This window comes from Atractosteus spatula, chromosome 1 (assembly GCF_055471065.1).
Source record: "Atractosteus spatula isolate fAtrSpa1 chromosome 1, fAtrSpa1.hap1, whole genome shotgun sequence".
In the NCBI taxonomy this organism is placed as follows: Eukaryota; Metazoa; Chordata; class Actinopteri; order Semionotiformes; family Lepisosteidae; genus Atractosteus; species Atractosteus spatula.
Window position 1 is genome coordinate 14,813,818 of NC_142706.1, and position 21,684 is coordinate 14,835,501.

The 21,684-nt window shown below is 36.1% G+C and overlaps 1 protein-coding gene across 1 annotated transcript in view; it reads left to right on the top strand.

Moving 5' to 3' along the window:
* The first annotated feature begins 1,520 nt into the window (after window positions 1-1,520).
* Window positions 1,521-21,684, top strand: part of elavl2 (ELAV like RNA binding protein 2) — a 35,586-nt gene continuing 15,422 nt past the window's right edge. The window contains exons 1-3 of the mRNA XM_088922317.1: window positions 1,521-1,595; window positions 3,663-3,906; window positions 16,255-16,358. Coding sequence (XP_088778443.1) covers window positions 1,524-1,595; window positions 3,663-3,906; window positions 16,255-16,358 — 420 coding nt within the window. The 5' untranslated portion in view covers window positions 1,521-1,523. The remainder of the gene's footprint in view (window positions 1,596-3,662; window positions 3,907-16,254; window positions 16,359-21,684) is intronic.

A 21,684-nucleotide genomic window follows, 5' to 3' on the forward strand; every position in this document is an offset into this window, starting at 1 on the left:
CAAATTAGTGCCTTTTTACTCAACACTCCTTTGTAGTGAGGTACCAAGCCGGTATCATGTTGAACTGTATTGTTTTTAGAAAATGCACAATGGAAGCGTCTTTTGCTACAAAGTTTATCCTGTTTCTACATTTTTCATGCAGTTACACTAAACTATTTGTTCTTTACACCATTTGGCAAGATTTCAAGCTAAATATACTTCATGCTAAGTATTTCTGAGAAAATGCTGATCTTGAAATATATGCTAGGTACTCAGACCTAGTTTTTGTTTCTTTAATATAGGTCACAGAGCCTTAACTGTATCCAAGCCAAAGACAACAGTTATAAAATAGTTTTGTCACATGATAATATGTATATTACATAATATGTATATTAATTTTTCTGTTACTTTGTCCCATCTTATTTCGAGTGATTTTGCTAAGGTTTGGGACTGGGCGCCAAACAGTTTTTCCGTTCGATTTTGATGTAGCACAACCTTCTGCTGCAGCGAAATGTTTGGGTTAAATGCTAACCTTCAGAATGACTTTCAAGCCGATTATGCAGTGTGTGCCAAATGCTGTGTTAATAATATCACTGCCTTAAATTGTGTATGAATAAAGGAAGTGTGTGGAAAGCTGTGTGCAGTAATGTACCACCATGCGATAGCAAGTGTCAAATGCTTATTATTCCAGATCACTGGGTTGCTCTTCTGTCACACCATTAAAGCTACAATGCAGTGTCCTTGCTGTGCTCTAGTAGGTTTTTTTTATAAATTTGAAGGATGTACAGATGCAGTCATTTGACTTAAAAAATCCTCCATCTGGCAAAACGAGCCATTTCCTTAAACTTGAGTAAACATTATTGCTTCATCCTGAGCATCTTTTGATTTTAGTATTCTGATATTTTTCTGCCTTTGTAAGCTTGATTTACCAACTTGGAAAGATGACCATTTTTTCTTGTTTAGATATTGTTGGCAGTGACCTTGAAAATTTTTAACCTGGCAATGGTTTACGTTTTGTGCTGGTCTTATAAGCTTGATTCCTTATTGTAAGCCATGTGTTAATAATTGGCAGCCTTTTTGATTTTGATCAAAAAGTGTTTTAGTAGGTAGTCATTGTGAGCTTTAAAACAAATGTGTTGTAGTAATAGTGTTATAGTTCCAACCAGATGTAATCGTGCTTTTAAAGAGCAAATATTATAGTATTCTCCAGAAAGGCTCCTTTTGAAAGTTTGCTAATCTTATGAAAATTGGTTAACTTGTTTATTCTGGTAGTTTTAAATTTTTTTTCCTTGATTTTAATCATTTTACTTGGCCTTTTCTGCTTAATCTGATTGCTTTCATACATGTCTGGGTGAGTGTGTGCTTTTAAAATTCATCTGATAGGATTAGATTGGAATTGGCCTCTACCGGGTTAGCCAAGCTGCATGGACGTGCTCTGAATAGACAATAAAATTGCTTAAAATTGACTGTTGCTTTACTTTTTTTGTCCATCTAACATACAGTACTTTTTGTGTCCATATTGCAGACGGCAACACCAAACTAACATGGCAGTCAGACTGTGTGATGTGGCTTCTCTTCTTAGAAGTGGCTCGTGGGCAGCAGAGCCTTGGACTGGGGTCTGTGGGACTTTTCTTAAATTCTGTAGGCTTTTATTAATCATTTAATGTTCAGGCCATACCAAATACACTATCCTTTAATTTATAACCAAAGTTCAAATTGTCTGAATGTGTATACAGCTTAGTTTTACCAAGACTTAATTTGATATGTAATCATAATTTTAATTTCCATTGTTTTGGTATGGTCTAACTGAATTTCACTGTATAACAGGTAGCCTGCAGTCTATAGTTTTGTACAAATTTTGCAAGGACACATTTCTTAAAGGGTTATTTTAGGGCTGTTTTTCTTTCCCTGTACTGTTTTAAAAGATTTCTCATAAGGAGGCCTCACGTTAACACTAATCAATATTAACAGTTAAAAAAGGATGCTTCTTTTTACACAGCCAGTGTCACATACAAAGGGAGGTTTCAGAAAAGAAGGCCCAAAGAATTTACCATGTTCAAAACCTTGTTTTTTTTTTAGAGCGGGGGTGGAGGTGGGTTAGCATGCAGACTTATGTATCTTAATATTTTTGCACTAACCCTTTAAAAACCGCTGCAACATCTTTTGACTTTTGTTTCTGCCCATTAGGAGCATTGGTACCCATTCACTGATTTATCTGCAAGTCTTGCATATTAACATTAAGAATCAATTCAGAGCAGATGGTTCCATGGATGGGAAATGCTGTAATTTACCAGCACATATACTGCTGCAGCTGTTCACTTGAATTTTGGCTAAGAATATCATTTCTGCCACCTGGACTTGAAAGTAAATGTGCAATTAAGTGTGATTGTTTGTTGTCTTTCCCTGATCCTGCTAATTTCCAAAAAAGAACAGTTTGTTAAACAGTTTCTGCTGCCTGCTTAACTGTACCAGTTAAACTGCACCCCTGCCAGCATTTAACATTTGGAGCTTCTTGGTTCTCGAATTGACAGGAATGTCACACAGCACTTTCTTAATCTTTGTCCTTGTGTGGCTTATTTGCTGGTGTTTGCGTGCTCACCTTCAAACTGAAGACTAGTTAAATTGCCACTTATGTGAAATTGCAGAATTTTCTCTTTTGACATTTAAGGTGAGCTCTAGATAATCTAATTCCTTTTTCCTTATTAACCCCTTAGATGGCAAACGTTGTATGAGAATGTTGCAATAACTTTTCTGTAGTTTCATATTAGGAATTACAGTCAACACTTGAATATGAGCAAATGAACCCAGTCTTGGGGAGAAGCCATGCCCTGCATGTATCTTATAGACAATGTGTTCTGTGAGCCCTGCATGTGCTGTCAGGTGAGGTAATTGTCTGTGGGCCAGAAAGGAGCTGTGCCAAGTATGTCAAGGTCATAAAAGGGGGATCTGTGATTTTACTGGTAAGGTTTACTCTTTCAAGGTAATGGGTGTCCAGCTTTTTGCCCCACAATTTACTATGTAAATTCTTTGCCATTTTAAAAACAAGTTAACTAGTGGTTTTTGGATATTTTACCTGTTATTTTTATAATGTATTCCTTGATGTTTTTAACTTGACATGTTTCAACAGGTGGGATATGAATAACTGAATAAAAGCATAATACAGCATTTTAGTGCACTTATAGCCTACTTTTAGATAACTATTGGGCATTATTTTAAATCAGATTTTTGTTTCTTGCACAGAATGCCAGGTATTTTTAAAACTTTAAACTAGTTTGGAATTACAGGAATTGTAAGAACTATAGTGAGATCTCTGTAAAGGTGGAAACTTTTTAAAACGAAAATGGTAAAAAGAGCACAGAGGACTATCCAGAATTGTGCACAATCTGGTGTTAAGCCTTTACTGTATCTTTTCTAATGCAAAATATCTTCAACATGAAGAAATCTGTTTTTGAAAGTCCAGAAGGAGGGTATCTTTCCTCTACAGTAATGTGTTCTAAAATAATGCATTTTAATGAAGTTCACACAACCTTAATTTGCATAAATTTCTGCAAATACAATTAAATTGCCACTGATATAACTGCTTAATTGACGACGAGCATCCTTATTTAACTGTACAATTAGATTTAAAAAGTTGCTAACATCGATTTTAAAGCATTAGGCCTGACCTTTTTTTTCTTTTTTAGCAGGTAATTGCTGCCATGGAAACACAGCTGTCCAATGGACCCTCGTGTAACAACACCACCAATGGCCCCACCACAATTTCAAACAACTGCTCCTCGCCAGTAGAATCAGGAAGCATAGAGGACAGTAAAACTAACTTGATAGTCAACTACCTTCCTCAGAATATGACACAGGAAGAGCTGAAGAGTTTGTTTGGAAGTGTGGGTGAAATAGAGTCCTGTAAATTAGTACGAGACAAAATAACAGGTACTGTATGAAAAATCACTTTTTGTTAAAGTATGGCTCAATTTGAAATATGGGTTGCACATTGTCATTTTCAACTATTTTCAAAGTCTTGTTGTGTAGGAAATAGCAGATTTCTGGGGCATCTTAATCCTTTTTGAAGGTTTTATCACTTGGTTTCATTTCAAGTTTTTTTCAGGGATATCAAGGGCAACCTCATGTTACATCTTGGCCCTTTTAGTGGTTTGCTGTTATGTGGTCACCCTCAGTACTGTTATGCAATCACAGCCTCAAAATAGCACCTACATGTTTCTTATGATAGTTTGTGGTGATTCACATTCTGAACTTTTTGAATATCACGTTTATTAGCATCTTTAAAAAATAACCAGGACTCTCTAGTCTTCATATGCTCATGGTTTTCTGACTTTATTTGTAGATCTTTTGTAAAAAGATTTTGTCTTGATCTCTTTGATCTATGGTGTCATGAATTATGGAACTCATCTTTTTACCCCCCAATTAAAGCATAAGGCTTGCAATTTAAGATGGTTACTGAGGCAAAAAGACGTTTTAACAGAGCAAAATACTCTAATTATATGCCATTTCTAAGTGAAAACTATAATAAAACTTACCCAGCAGCGAGACCAATTTGTTATACTCCATTAAATACTCATTTATTTGTTAAATATCAGTGGTTTTAATTTGTATTTTTTAAACTACTTGTTCTAATCATTTTACCATGCCCTGAGCAAAATTGTAAATTTAACCCAAGGGGAATTTGCAGTGCTATGTGACAATCCTTATTTTTATGGTCTATGCCAGTGGGTTCTTGAGTACTTTTAGTGGGCACTGTTGGGTCCTTTCTTGGTTTTGGACTTCACTACAGTTCGTCCACACTAGATTGTCACAAGTCCCACAATAGGATGATTGAGGAGGAAATTGGGATTTGTGCCTGGGATGGTGGTCACCCATAATTGGCGAACAATATCTGTTATGAATGAAACGGACACCTGATGTTTTCAAAGATTTAGGATACTATTGAAATTGCCCTGGGTGTTAAGTGTTCAGAAATCTGTGCTGAACTTCTGGTTCATAACTTTCTAGTAGAGTAGAATTCACCAAGTCTGAAGGATGGGTTTTGAGCACATGGTCAGAACCAGGTACAGTATTTGATAGTACAGTTGTGTGCAAAAGTTTGGGCATTTCAATTAGAAAAGTACATGTTTTGTTCATTTTCTAATTGAAATGAAATTAACACAACCTCTGCAGCGAACAAACTTAAACTTGACATCTTTCTGCAAATTTTAATGCACAATTACTATGTATTTGCTGAATTTAACTGAATAGAAAAAATAAAACTGTAAATGTGGCATGTGCAAAAGTTTGGGCACCCTTCTTGATCAGCTAGGGTCTCGGAACTTAACTTTTTAATCCAAGTCGGGTGATGATTCCAGAGCTTAATAAATTCTCGAATTCTTCGAACCTCTCAGGGTGTTGTGCTTATAGTCAACCATGGGCTACTCTAAGCAGCTGACTGAGGATCAGAAAATAAAGATTAATTGACTCTTACAAAGCAGGGAAAGGCTATAAAAAGATATCTAAATGCTTCCTGCTTGCAATTTCCACTGTCTGAAATGTCATTAAGAAATGGCAGTTAAGGGGGACTGTTGAAGACAAGACCAAGAAAAATCTCCGTTAGAACTGCTCATAGACTGGTCAGGAATGCAAAGCAAAACCCCCAAATCACTGCAAACGAGCTGCAGGAAGGTTTAGCTGGTACAGGAGTAGTGGTGCACTTGTCCATTGTGCAGCATTGCTTGCACAAACATGATCTGTATGGAAGAGTCATCAGAAGGAAACCTTATCTGCAATCTCATAAAAGTCAAAGTCTGAAGTATGCAACACAACACTCGGATAAGCCAGAGGTGTTTTGGAACCAAGTGCTGTGGTTTGCTAAAGTAAAAATTTAACTCTTTGGCAACAATCACCAAAAGTACGTTGGGAGAAAAATAATCATTTGAAGAAAAGAACACCTTGCCAACTGCTTTGGGGTTGTGTGGCAGTCAGTGGCACAGGAAACATTGTGCGGGTAGAGGGAAGAATGGATTCTACTAAATATCAACAAATCCTGAAAGCTAATGTCCTACAGTTGGTGAAGAAACTGAAGCTGAAAAGGTTAGACATTACAAGACAGTGATCCAAAACATACCTAAAAATCAACCATGAAATACTTAAAGAAACAAAAGATTAAAGTTTTGAAATGGCTTTCACAGTCCCCAGACTTGAATATTATATTTGCACATGCCATTTTTACCGTTTTTATTTTTTCAATCTGCACATGTAATTTGATCGGGGGTGCCCAAACTTTTGCATACAACTGTACAGAAGCAAATGTGAGCAACTTGGTTCGATCCGTAGCATCTGTTAGCAGTGGGTGATTTAAAATAGTTTAGGTGCATTAGACGATATTAAAATGTTACCCGTGTTCCAATATGGAATGCTGTCTTATAGGTGGATATGAAGTATGGCTCTTCAGAAATTTTTTGGTTTGGTTTCACACTGTGGTGATGGAATGTGAAACTGCTTGACCTTTTTATATGTAATGCATTTGTCAGTAGCATTGATTACTGTATTTTTTTTTTGTTTTGATTTTTTCATTCACTGAGGAAAAACAGTTCTTACCCATATGGAACCAAGGGTGTACATAAGTACCAATGGTTAGAAATAGTTCAGTAATTCTACCCTACACATGAGCTACCATTGCAAAACACCCCTGACCATGTGATTTGCAACTGTTTATATTATGCATTGTCTGCATGCTGTATTTTTTTTCCATGTGCCATCACAGTTGTAAGCCAGAGAAGGGAAGCAGGCTGATTGTGTCCCATGTGAAATACTTCTGGATCTGTTGCTGGATGAAACAATCGTGCTTGAGAGTAGATAACTTTTTATTGCATGACCTTCCTTTCAATTTGATGTCTTAAATTGAGATCGGGAACTAGTGACTTGTGGTAAAGTAGACTGTAGTGATTATCTGATCCATGAAAATAAACATCTTTTATTGATGAGGTTTTAAAACTGGCCTGATTCAAACTCAAACAGTGTACTCCACTAGGTTGTTTACCTTGACCTAGTTTTTGTTAAACAGATTGATTTTATTAAATATCTGGCAATCTCTTAAACATTTTGCTGTTTTTGTTTTAACAACACGGAGTGAACATTGTGGACTTCGAAAGCATGAATGAAAAGCATGTTCAATGTTCTGGGCATTAGTATTTTTTTTAGACATGCAAATCCTAGCTTTTTTAATTGCAGGTTCCTGGAGCTTGAAAGGTGTTGAATTTTTTTTTGGGGGGGATTATGAATTTACTGCTTTTGTTTAGATCCAAGTGTCTGCATCATTTATATGATGACCTAAGGACTACCCTAGAGCCCTAGGTGAGCCAACACTTGGAATATTACCTTGCACTTAAGTACAGTGTTTGCAGAAGTATTTAAATCATTGCATGTTTTCTGTTTTGTTGCTTTTAAAGCTTATGACACTTAGGAACTCTGCCCCTAGATACATTCAAAGCAAAAAAGTTAGTGATAAAATGCAAAAGTAATGTTTGAAAACATTCAACCATTTGCTGTGGGGAAAACCTAAATTTAGGTGCACAATTACTTTAACAAAGCATACTAAGATGAATGGCCTGTGTGTACAGTGATGGTGATTCACATGCTTTCAGAATAAATATACCCATCACTGTAAGGTCCCTTAGTCCTGTAGTGAATTTCAAGGATTCTGCTGTAGACTAAAGAGCTTTTGGGGATAATGGTGTGTAAAGGTACAGATCAGAAGAGCAGTATAAAGCATTTCAAAGACCCTTATGTCTTTGAGCACTGTGAAATCCTTCATTAGGAAAAGGAAGGTACTCGCACTGCCTGGGACATGGGGGGGGGGGGGGGGGAGGAACCACATCACTAGGGATGCATCTTCTGTATAAGGTCAACTGGCTTAGAGAGAGTTTAGCGGCTCAGACAGGACAAAATATCCTATTTGTTCCACAAAGGTGGCTTATCAAAAAAGGCTGTGGAAACTTTGTGGGGGGGGGGTTTACAAAAAGCATTTAATTGGTACTGCAAACATTGCAAAAGGTTTTGTGGTCATGGACAAAATTGGAAGTTTACTCTAAATGCAAAGCGTTTCATCTAATGCAAACCCAACAGCTTACTCTGTCAACACAATTCTTGTCGTTAAGTGTTGCGTTTGCAGCATTGTTCTGCAACCTACTGTCCTTGAGTGGCGCCCAAACTGATTGGGTCAATCCCATTGAGATTCTTTAAAAAAGACTTGTCAACTACTGTCCACAAGCAATCACCAAGCAGCTTGAGAGAACTTGAGCGAATTGGCAACTTTGCTCACTTCTAGGTAAGAAGGTTGTGGCTGTAATTTTTGCCAGTGTTCCTTTCACCAAGTCATTTTTTTCTTGTTCTTGCTGACATTTTGATTTAAGAAGGTAAATTTGGTTAAGTAGAAAGTTTAAATTTAAGTTTTAAGAAATGTATGCATCATTGTGTAATTTCACTGACACCATAATTGTCTGAATAACCATTTAGAAAATGTTATCCCGTACTTCAGTTTTTATTAGAAGGGTTTACTGCTGATATTTGCTGTAAGACCTATTAGTTGTTGGAAACTAACATCTCTTGCCCCACAATCTTTGTATCCCTCTTCTGACCAGATTACTTTGCTCTCCACTTCCCAGAAATAACCAGTTTCCAATACACTGGATGTACAGTATGTGTAACATTTAGATGTCTTTGTTTCATTTTTAAGACTCATTTCCTCAAAGATGTCTAACTTCAAAGTTGAATTTCAGCCCTTTATTTACTTTTGATTTAGTGTTCTTTGTTCATTTTAACTGACGATTGTTCTTGCATCTGTGTAAGGCTGCCCTTAGTGAACCTTTTTGTTTCCAGAGAAATTTTCAAGTATGTGGGTTAAAAAATAAACCTCCCATACTATAAATGAAATAGTTTGACATTTAAAAAAGAGACTTTAAGAGACCTGAAGGGGTATGGTGGCATTTATGTAAAATTGTAGGTGGGAACACAGTGCTCATTGTACTGTAATTTTTCTGTCCTTTGCTTATCACAGTCACCGTAAGTATTCCATAGTTAATTCAGTTTTTGGTATATCATTCAATATGGGGTAAGTCTTTCCATATTTTAGGTGGTTATAAACATGAGGAATCCCTTACACTTATAGCCTCTTTAGCAGCTAGTAGCAAATTGATCCAAGGATCTCACCCAGCTGTTTCTTGACGGAAGCCAAGGTATTGGCTACAGCAACATGACTAGCCGGGATGCTGTATACTTAGTCCTTTTTGTAAAACGCCATTTGTTCTTGGTTTCAAGTACACTTCACAATTTTCTTATCCTCCATTTTGTGTTTCACCCTTTTCATGCATTGGGTTGAAATTAATCTGTACCTTTGAGGATGTTGAATGCAGTCCCCTGTGGCTTAAACGATTTTTCTTAAATCACTTGGCAAGCGAACATGTAGGTGAGCTGAGTTGAAATGAGCAACTTTTGCTGGTGTCAAATTACCCCGGACCTTAACGAAAACACTTACCGAAACAAAGTGCAGGCTTATCTGAAATGTTTGAAGTTTCTAGTCTTAATGCTAGTGGCGAGTTTGATTTTGACCATTGCAGATTCATTCTTCCATTGCAAAGTAGGTTTCATTTCCTGAGAGCTTTAGGCTTTTGCATCACTCAAAGCAACATGAATATTGAAATATGGCGATGCTTGTACAGTAGGAAGGGAACTTTTTTCCCCTATAGAAATTAATTTTATACAAATTATTTTTTTACACATGGTATCTTAAAGTTGACACCAGTATATCAGAATTTAAATATTTTCTGACCCGTTAAAAGGTAAAAAAAGACTAATTTGTAATGCATCCACAGTGGGCCAAGGAAAGTACTGTTTAATCTGAGTTTTTTTCACTGTGCTGTATTGGTTCACATTTGTAATGATCCTTTTCATAACCCTAGATAAGATGGGTTTTTAGTTTTCACTAAAATGCACTTTATTGTATGCTTAAGCTTTGCTGTTCGTTTTGTGGACTTTGATAGTGTAGCATTGACATCTTTAATTTGCGGTATGTACTTTGAAAGTTAGGCATACTTTTATGGAATGTTTTTAGCTGGTGCCTGGTGAGGTATTAATGAACATTAAAATTTACATACTTGTTTGTGGGACTGTGGATTAGCAGGTACCCTTGATATGTTTTACTTTATAAAGGTGCTATCCTGTAGCTGCTTGCTTTGGGTTTTTCGTGCTGTTTCTGCAGTAGAGCAGGGTCAGCATTATGTCAACTTGTGCATTTAAGTAATAACTATAAGCCAAGTATTGTACAAGCATAAGTTTCATTATTTAAAAAGAAAATGGCAATCCAAGGGAAACATTGAATGGCTACTTTTGAAAGCAAAAGTGGCCAGTAATGGTCCTAGAGAGCTGGCCATTTGTCTGCAGGTTTCTAGCAGTGGTGTGTGCAGAACTGGAAGAAGTTAAAGAATTAACCAGGTGGTTAAGCTCTTAAGAGCTATAGGAATGAAAACCCACAGACCAACCAGGATCAGGATTGGACACCTCTGCCCTAAAGTAATGCATTGTGAGCTTCTGACATTCAAGGTTTAAGTGGAAACATCATCCCCTCACAAATATTACTGCTAGGAGAATAACCTTTATTAGAGTAGTAAAGTGATTTTGATTTTTTTCATTGCTTTTCTGCTGAAATAATCACCTAATGCCCTAGGTAAGCCAGCACTTGTTAAATTGCACCATCTAAAGAAGTGCTGGCTAGCTTTGATTGGCTTAAGATTGTGATTTTAAGATTTTGCAATGACCCTGTTATGGATTGGCATCCTATCCATCGGCAATTTTGTGCTCCGGGTCCCATCTACAACTCTTTCTTAAACACGAAGCTGGAGTTCAATTAATTTTACACTACCAAATGCAAATTACAGAAACATGTAAGTGTTCTAGTTGACGCAGGAAAAGCTTATTTTACCACCCCTTATGTATTTTGATTCCATCCTGCTTTGCATCACCGCTGTCACTAGCTTACAGACCATCTTTAAGAAAGTGTCCTTATACCTTTTGTCGAGTAAGTTTGATTTAGATCAGTACTGTAAAGGCACTAATTTTTATTAATTTTAACCTGGTTTCTTTTGAGATCATGCATTAAATGCCAGCTCAAACAAGAATTAAACTGCAGTTTGAATGTATAAAGACTTTGATGGACATACCCTGTAGGAAAGTTCTATTTTTTCCCCCCATAACACTTGGTACAATGTAATGCTGAAACAAATGTCACGTAAAAAACAAATGGCTTATGCATGTTATGTCACTTGCACATCTCCATTTAAATCATTGCATATTTTGTTGACATCTTCTGTAGCTGTTATGGTGAGACTATGCAGCAACATTCAAATAAAGCATTACTGAAATGTAATTGAAATGCCCACTCTTTAGTGCTACAGTATCTGCAGACCACTCGTAGGAAGCACATAGGAGATGGTAAATCCAGGAAGAACAAGCAGTTTGCAAGTTTTATAGCAAGGCAGCCTCTAATAATGGAGAAGTAGGCAGGCAGTTGTTGGCGGCCTCAGTTGTATGTGGAGGCAAGCAGTCTGAAGCTGCAGCAGCATAATGGTTTCAAACCCCATGTCTAAGCACAATCCAGATTGAATAAGTGATACTTGACCATATGTATGGCCCTTTTAAAATAGAATAAGTAACCAAATGAAATTTTCCAATGCAGATGAGACCTCAATGTTGTAATCGATGCACTTAAGTTCCCTAGTTGGACCACACATGTCGGCGCAAGGCCTTGCTTTCATACATTCTTGTATGAGATGGGTTCCTCATATGTACTTTGTACCTAATAAAATACTTTCCCATTTACTTTTACACTGCTTTCCCATTTGTATGCTGGCACTTCTTATTGCCTTTTTCCTCCTGTAAATTAAGTTAATTTGCTTGCTACAAGCATTAAGCAAATGGCTAGTATAGAATGGTATTTTAAAATTCTTTGAAAAGTTGCCAAGCTTTACTGTGCCAAAAATGAATTAATAATTTATGCTGTACAGTCTAGAATAACCTGGTAAATTGTAGTGTAATTTAATTTTCATAGTGTGCCTCAAGCAAATGCTTTGCATTTATTGTGCCCATCTACTCTTGTATAATCTTGTAAGCTAGTGTTTTAAATTATAGAACAATTTTGTTCCCTTTGGACTGTTTTTAACATGGGACATTTTGAAATATGCACTGGTACACAGTGCTTGGAAAATCATAGGTTGTGTATATTACTGAATAGTCACAATGTGCATGTTGTTCAGCAGTGTTTGTACAGATCAGTGGCCAGTTGCATATCCACTGCCCAGTTGTTCAATGGCATTTAATTTACAGAGCAGTTCTGAAGGTGGGGTAAAATTATAAACTTGGAAATCTTATAGTTAAAACTTGAAAAGGTATTGCACTGTGAAAATTTAAATGCACAGTGCTTTCCTGTATGACTTTTTTCTTTGCTTGGAACTGTAGAGATGCAAAGAGTCAAAGTGCAGTCTAGTGAACGTTTGAGATGAGGTTTAATTTGTGATGAAAGGTCATTTCCAGAGAACACTGGAAGAAGATGCACACATCCCGCACGGTGTCCTGAAACTGTTTTATAGTCAATGAACAGCCATGGCCACCATCACCAATGTATTGCAATCATAGAAAATATTTCCACTTGTGGCATAGTGGCTTTTCCTAATGTTATCCTGTTTTTCAGTCATTACTGTGATGTGCACACCATTTGTCATGTACAGCAGGTGTCCATTTTAAAATGCGCTCAAGCCAGGTCAAGGGTAATAACCCGAGGCCAGTGTCGCATTTCTACAGATGCTGTTTTTTAACGTTTATTTTTTTTAATTAGTTCTAGCTTTTGTCACTTTTCAAGTCCTGCAGTATCACAGGAGTGGTATAATTTCCCAAAATTTGAGGGAAGTGAGTTCTGATCTAAAACTTCAAATTGCTTTTTGTAAGATTATGTATGAGAAGTTTAAGGTGTTTGTTAAATTTCTCATTTAAACGTGTTACATTTCCAGCATCTCAGTGCAGCTCTTCATTTACAAGAATTTTCCATCTGTTAAATCTATAGCACAGCCTTGATGTGTTAAGTCTTGAAAATGTATTAAGGAATGCAAGTTAAGTTTAATTAGCACTTTTGCTACGGTATCAAAAGGCATTGAAATGTCTTCTGGCTGCACAAAGTAAAACTGGTAATTTTAGGAGTTAAACCAATAAAATCTGAAATCCAGACATGCATCAAATCCATTGCAACAGGATGTCGGAGTTTTCTTGTTAAATATGGCCTCTAAATCGAAGGAGAGAGCTTGCTTTGCCTGTGCATCACAACAGTTTGCCATAACTGTGGTTCAAGTTGAGCCAGATGCTCTCTTACATATTCTAAAAACCGCATGATCCAGCTTCTGTAGGAAAATCATCTTATGAGATCTCGTTGTACAAGATAAAGGCAGAGTACAGGTGTCTAAAGCTTTAAAATGTGTATTGTAGAAAGCTTATATACGTTTGCCTTTACAATATGTGGTATATAATTTGTATGATAAAGCCGAGACTAGAAGCAACGCAAGATCGACATTTGGGTAATGGCACCTTTTGCGTTTTTCAATGAGGTTTTTTTTAAGTGAAGGTTGTAAAGCAGTTGGAGCCGTAATTGAAATAGCTTTTTGAGGTTGATTTTAAAGTGCAGAAGCGTCGTTTTGGAACGTAAGCTTACAGAAGCAAACTTCTTTAGCCGGAAATTGGAATTAACTCCATAATTCAAACTTTCTATTTTCTTCAGAAATTTGCATTTGTTTGAGAAACCGATTTCATTTTGGCTGTTTAACATAAACATTACCAAGACTTGGTTTTTGTAACCTGAGTATGGTTAATGAAATGGTTTGAAATGATAAAACATGATAATGTTTTGTTCTTTAAGATTGTGGTCCACCTGTACATACTCTTTAGTGAAGACTTGTTTCATTCTTTTGATTTTAATTTATGGTTTAATTGTAAGTTTTCTTGTTTGTGCTTCAGCCTTTTAAATTTAGTATAAAGTTTTTAGGGTTTATTCTGGCAATTTAGTTTATCCTAGGTCAAATGTAATGTTTATATTTGTTGACTCTGAATGTATTATGTTTGTAATAATGCCTCTTTACAGGCCTTAAAGATTTGTATTGATATAAATAAAACCTAAGCATGCATTTTTGTTTGGTATAAAATTTCCATGCAGGAGTTTTATGAAAAGGGTTCTAATTTTTCCTCTGCTGAAATGCATTGAAAATAAGGCTTATACTGCCTTTTTCCCCCCACTTTTTTAAACAATTAAGCTGTCGTTTTTTGATTAAGGTAACCTTTAAGCACATTTAAATTTCTCAGGTTTAAGTAGTTACCCTTGTTTAATGATTGGATTGTTATTCCTCAATGTAAACAGACATTGAAGGTCTTTTGTGTGTACTGTATATGAACTCGTATACAAGTCTTAAATGTATGAATGCTGTTTGAATTTTATTTTAGTATGACAGTGGTGTCTAATTGTGGTCTTGTAGCACTGGTTTATTGATGGTTTTCAAATACTACTTAAAGAAGCAGCATCTAAAGAACTGTGAGAATCTGTATTACTGTCTTAACTGCATCAAATAACTACTTGAGCTAAAATGAACACCTGGTGATTGCATACCCCTTTAGCATGAAGTGTGACCAGAAGATTAAAGTATATCCTATTTTTATGTGCTAGGATTAGAGATTAATAGGCTAAAAATTGAATAACCCTTTTAGTACCATTTTACTTAAAGATAACATTTAAAGAAAAGACTAAACTCATGTTTCAAGACAATATAAAATATGCAACAGTTTTTTGCTTGGGGGCACCATACCTTGTATTAGGGGCTGAGAAAGGAATGGTTTTACTTTGTCCAAAGATGAACAATAGTCGTACAAAAATTCAGCCTGCAGAAACCACCTACTTCATGTTTCTTGGTAAAAAAGTGATTGCCATCTTACAAAGCGATGCATGCAAAGGTACTGTTTATTATTAGTCAAATGGTGCTTTTAATGTGAAATCTTATTCAAATTCAAAGATTTGGAAATGGTAAGCTCATGGTAGTGCATTTTTATGTTGCTTATTAGACTTTGTTCACAAGTACTGCTTAATACTAGAATTCGAATGCTATTTGAATGTCTGAATTTCTATTTGATAAAGTTTATGAAGTTGCAATTTCATAAAAGGACTAAAATGTTACACTAAAGGTTTTTATAGCGTTTGTGAAGTGGCACAATTGAGTGTTTTGTGAATGATGGTCACTCAGCCCAGGTTTTGGATATTTTATTCATTTGAACAAATTTTGTATATTGAATCTGTAATGATAATCATCTGAAAAATCTTAAGGATTTCAACAGTGGAAAAATGCCTCTGGTTTTGAAGATTTTTATTGGCATGTTTTGTAAAAATATGAAGCATTTTAGTTATAAGCTAAACAATAGGTTTTCCTTCTCAAATTGCATAATTAGATTTAATTTTAAGCTTGACACATTTTTGAACAATGGAATATGTATACCATAGGAAGATAATCTAAATGGATGTCCTGCTTGTTTTCGTGATCATCAATTCAGTTAAATAAAAATCGACCCACAGTTATTCCAGTGAATTCCAGATTATTATGAAATGCAAATGTAACATGACTCATCCAATAACTCCTCTCCTTTTCTCTTTATATTTCCAACCAAGTACCTTCAAGAATCATGACTTGTATTGGAATTGTTTTGTTCCTCTAAACAGTTTTAGATATGTAATAGAACATTTAACTAGCCTCAAATGGTTGTGAAAATTAATCCATTGAAACACATTCAAATGTAAGTTTCTGAAAAAATAGAATCCTAGAGTTCCCAGACCCCCCAACAAATTTGTCGCCAAGATCATAAACGAAAGTTAACAATCTGGTCATGCTTCTGCCATGGTGCATGTTCACATTAATAGGAAATTTCTAGTATCCTATTATAAATATCTTATCCCATCATAGGAAAAGTATAACACGTTTGTGTTATAAAGGTGTTGGACCTTTTTTCTAAATTAGTGTCCTAAAGCTGAAGAGGCTGGTAATACATTCAAGTAGATCTGAAATACAGCAGGCTTGGGGTTCCTGTTTCAGAAACTAGTCACATCTTCAATTTCCTGTAAAATTTACATTAACAGATTTAGTTCTTGGGGAAAATTCTGCATTTCATTTGAAAGTGGGCCAATATTAAAGAACTCGGTCTAAAATTTTGTTCTATTTGCAGGGCAGAGCCTAGGGTATGGATTTGTGAACTATGTGGACCCTAAAGATGCTGAAAAAGCCATCAATACATTAAATGGCCTGAGACTTCAGACCAAAACAATAAAGGTAAGCCGAGTGCAGATTAATTTGAAAATAGTTGCCTTGTTAGACAAGTTAAACTACCTAGGTACCCGAGAAACTTACTTCAGCACATTTGACATGTTTTGTTATAATAAAATATCCACATTTTAAGTTGCAAAGGCTTTTACATCTGCAATACAGGTAGTATATTACTTTGTGCTTAAAATGCTAAACTATTTCGTGTTGAAATTTGAAGCAGTCCCCAGAAAATGTAGCCATCTTTTTTTTGCCCCACTATCACTTCAGTGAACTCCTTAGTTGAAGACATAATGTGTTTACTGCAGAACAATTTCATAGAGTTTTATTAACTTAAGATCAGGTTTGTATTGAAGTTCAGTTTTATAATTGGAGACATTAAATACGAGTATTGAAGCCAGTTGCATTTGTTTTGTATTTAATGTTTCACTGAATTTGATAAGAACTGTACTTGAGCTGCTTTTATGCATAAAATCGGATATGACAATATTAAAGGCTTATTTGTTCGCAGCAAAAATGGACTATTTTACAGAGGCTTCCATAGTGCAGAAGAAATAGTTTCTTAAGGTTCAGTATGTTAAAAGTATTATAAGGTGCAGTTAGCAGACTGGAATAAGTTAGCCAGAGACCCCCTGTTACTTTTTTCTGGCAAATAGCATCTCCTGCAGCTTGCCAGTTGCCTGCAGGCATAAAAGTAACACTACGTTCCTCTGTTCAAAGCTCTCTCTCCTGTCAGACAGTGGAACTGTGATCTCTCAAATGACAAATGAGTCTGTAGGTGGGTGTGTTGGAAGACATGCTCCTCCAGTTTCAAATTTTATAAACGGGTGATTTTCCATACATACAAGTCAGAAATAAACTATCCAGTAGTTGCTGGATTTGTGCAAGGTCCAGTCTTGTGCTTTTTCTAGAAATTCCATGGCTGGTGTACTTGAAGTTGAGAAATGAAACTATGCATCATTTCATTGTATGTTTTGCTTCATTTGAACTTTTTAACTTCCTGGAGGCTTTTTCCAGACCCTTAGTAATGCTAAATAGCTAAATTAGCTTTTGTAGATTGTTTTTATTTTCGCTGTGAGCTTTAGTGTCTCTTGGCAGGTCTTCACACAAGACAACACAATTATGAGTCTAGTAAGTCTGTTAGTCTACCATAATTAGATGTGCATTTTCTTAAAATTTGAATAGCTTGTCAGTGCCATTTCTTTGTTCTTTTAGGTGATTCTGCAGTAACATTGCATGGCTCCTTAATCTTTGTCAGGGTTTTCAGTGTGTCCTTGATCAGTCAACAGTAGATATAACCAATAACAGCCACTTGCTTTTGGATTCAGGTTCATTATCTTGGCATTGGCAACTTACTTTTCTGTAATATGGATCCCTCGGTTGTGTGTACTCTGACATGTCTCGTGTAGAGGAAAAAAAAAATCTTAAAATTGGTGGAACACTGTTCTGAAGATAGTACAAAAAGTGAGGCTAAAAGGAGATTATAAAGCAAGGTCCAAGTGGATAAATATGAAGACTGTGTCAGACCCGTGAAGTTTCAAAACTGGCAAAAAAAACAATGAAAGTAGTCTGGGTTCAGTGCATTTCCTAGAGAATCCCATTATAGTTAGAATAGATTGTAGCTTGTAAGAATTTCTTTGCTTTAGTTTCTGAAGATATTTTGTCTGATGTATGATATGCTGTGGGGACACAAAGGGTTCTTCTTTAAAGGTGGTAATTGGCATTCATTTAGTTTGAACTGTAGATAGTTTAGGAGTGCATGTTGATTCCTGACATACTGCCAGTTCTAGTGTTATTCATCAGCCAGCCAGGATTCTCCAGGCAATAGTACCATTGACCAAGCCTTGCTAGGGTTTCTATGAACCTTGGGCACGGTTTCTTTGATTTTCTTTGCAAATGACAACTTTCTCAGCATCTTTTCTTAAGTCCACAGTGTCAGAGCAGTTTCACTCCATCGGTCTCGTTTCACTCTGTCATGGGCACTGCAGGGCTTTCAGAACGATTTGGGAATGAGTACCATTGCGTTTTTTGGATGAAAATGGTGCTTGGTTCTCATTGTTGCAGTGCAGGCATGAGCTTCGTAGCCGTATAATCAATTAGTTCTAATGTTCTGTAAAATTGGTCAACTCATTTTTAACCTTAAAGTACTTGCAGTTGTTAGGTTACAGTCACTGTGGGGTTTTCAGAAGCGGAAGAGGAAATTATGTACTACAGTCGTCATTGGTATAAGAATACTTGATTTCAACAATTAAGACTTGCTGTAGGATCATACAATATGATAGAAATCACTTTTGAGCAAGTTTAAAAGTTGACTTACTTGCTTACATAAACAATGACCCATTAATTCCTCCTTCCCATTGTGGTCGTGCTACCCTTCATTGACTACCCTTATTTTATCTTGGTAAAAGACTTATTCTTTACAAGGTCTTGAACAAAATTTAATTTGAGTTGCAAATTAGACTTGCAATATGAATAGGTGCTAAATATCCCCTTGCTACAGTTGAGAAGTTAAATTGAAACAATTGAAGTCATGGTTTGCTTCCATATTCTTTATTAATAAAACAGCTAGGTAATTTGTCATTAAGTTCACAAGCTGTTTCAGCATCTTTACATGAATGTGAAATGTATCAGTTTTACTGAAGTATTTAGCTTTTCTGCATAAATTGGATGTCTTCGGTTTTCAGAAAACTGTGCTTGGCCATAGCCTACTTTTAACTGTCACCAGAATTTGTCATTTGCAATAATCAGAGCTGCTCTTTTAAGACTGCCATGTGGGGTTTGTATATACGTCTGGCAAGTTGTCAAACCAAATTAGTTTACCTGATGTATGTTTGCTATATTGAGAACCAGTACAAAATAAGGGATAAGGTTAATTCTTAAATGCCATCCAAAAGGATTGTCTGCTTTCACCCAAAAAAAACTGATAATGGATTTTGTGACCATTTAAAATCCTGAAAGGTATCAAAAGGTTAATCAGGGGACTGTTTCGGGACCATCAGTGAGACTAGGATTTGAGGATATGGGTAAAAATTGAGTGTGTATTGTACTGTAAACAGCAGAGATTTGTATGAATGCAAGCAGGGTGGTCTTGTTTGGTTTGTAAACTGTTAGTGACCATTTAATTTGTACCCTCTCTATCATGCCTTAAAAGGTGAAAACCATTTACTTGCTGTACTCAATATAAAGCTGTTTTGTCTTATTTGATTAACACGTTCACTGCAGATGTTGCATTCATGTATCTGACTATATAAACCTCTAATTAGCTGCCTGTAAATTTGTGTTTACTGTAGGAAGAGATTATAATCGGGACTTTCATGAACTGAATGAGTGGTCATTTAGAACAAAGGGCATCATACTACACATTCTCAAGCTGCTTGTCAGAAGTGTAAATAAACCTGCAAGGTGGTAAAAAGCACTTTGCAAATATTAGCATCAAGTGAAGTGTGAAGGTGAGGTAAAAAACAATTTCACCTTGGCTTTCTTCCCTCCAGTCCAGATACTTAGGGGGAAGGGTGTTTATTGATCTGGTTACAGCTAAAGGGATCTTGGAGGTTTAATTAAAGCAAGTGAAATGTATTGATACTATCAATCAGAAGGGATTGTTCAGAAGGCCACTGTGCGGAACCATTTAGCAATCTTGACACTGCAATTAAATTATCTCTGCACTGCATTTTGTAGATAAAATAAGGCAGTGTTGTAGACCTGAATCCATCAAACAGCAAGGTATCTTTAGCCAGTTAGAAAATAAGAATCTCAAGCTGCAGGAGCCTGGAACAAACCAGAAGGTGCTGCATAATATTTTCATTTTTCTCTGGTACTTCCAACATGTAAGCTTACATTTTGTATTTTCTCAGATTTTGTGCTTTTCTGAAAGAATCATTTGACGAGAAACAGTGTTATAGGAGACCGCTTTGTCAACCCCTTTTCAATGTCAAAAGATTACATTAAAGCAAGAGAGCATTAATGAAAACCCAGTATGTCTTTTTTTTTTTTTTACAGAGCTGTACAGCTGCAAAGCATATGTATTGTGTGGTATATGAGCTTGGGGTGCTTCAACATTAAATGTCTGCCTTTCAGAATAAGAAGTAGAATTCATTATGTACCTGTAGAAAATGATTTTGCTGCCTCATCAGTAGATACTTTGTAAACTGGTAATGGTTTGAAAGTCAATCCAAGTGTTTTTTGTGTAACTCTGAGACCACAAGCAGAGGGTGTGTAGTACAAATTGAAGCTGAATTCAGGACTGAGCAGAAGAGGTGCTTAATGCAAAGGGCTGTGGGTGTATAGCACAAAATTAGTTCACAATGTATGCTGAAACAGCAGGACTTTTCTGAGGTCTTGATAGGGTTCTTTGGTCATGATGTTGCTAACAGCTGGGAGTACAGAATATTCTGTTCTTGCATATCCTCGTACCGAGTTAAACCATCTTTGGACTTGAATCCTGTGGAGCCATCCAGCCCTTGTCCCAAAGACCCCAGTGTCTCCTGATATTCAGTGCAAAGTTGGAATGAATTATTCTGGTCTGTAACTTGTAGCAGCTTTCAGCTTAGCTATACAAAATCCATAATGTGAAGCTGGCAAATGATATTTTAGAATTGGTAAATACGTTAACCTGGTGAAACAGGAAACCTAAACAAATGAACATTGCAGAAGGCAGGCTTTTGGTTTTTAAGTCCTATGCAGTTCTGATCTAGTAGTGAGGCGGTCAGTCACAACTGTTAAAGCTGTTAAGGTATTTGGTAAGCTGATGCCTTTTTTAGTTTTATTACATTTAGTTATGTTACCCCAACTATAACAATCCATTAATCAAAAATAAGCTTTTCTGTATTGGTTTGGATACAGTATATAACTGAGGCTAAGGTTTGTCACAGAGCAATTTATATTGTTTGGATGATCTGATCAGATGTACTGTATGCAAGTTAAAATAAAACCACTAAAAGATTGAGAGATGATTTTGTGTTGGACTATATTTTAGACATCAGATTTATTGAACTGTCTGATTCCAACTGATTATGGGCAGTTCATGTTTGCTGTAAAGATGAATTGGGCGGAATAATGATTGTGGTGGTTTCAAATTGAAATGAAGAGATTTGCTAAACTGCAGTTTAACGGTTAATAGTTTGAGAACTAGGGCGTTCTGGGGAGGTGTGATCTCAGCATGGCTCCTGTACAGTGGAAAAAAGACCAAAGTGGGAAAAGGCAGTAAGTTCTGTAGTTTTAGCTTTGTTGACTTGCTTGACTGTTTTGTTACACTGGAGTTGCCACTGCTTTTATCTCCAGTTTTGTTACTATATAGTGCTGAACAGATGCATCAAGAACAGTTTTTAATCCAGGA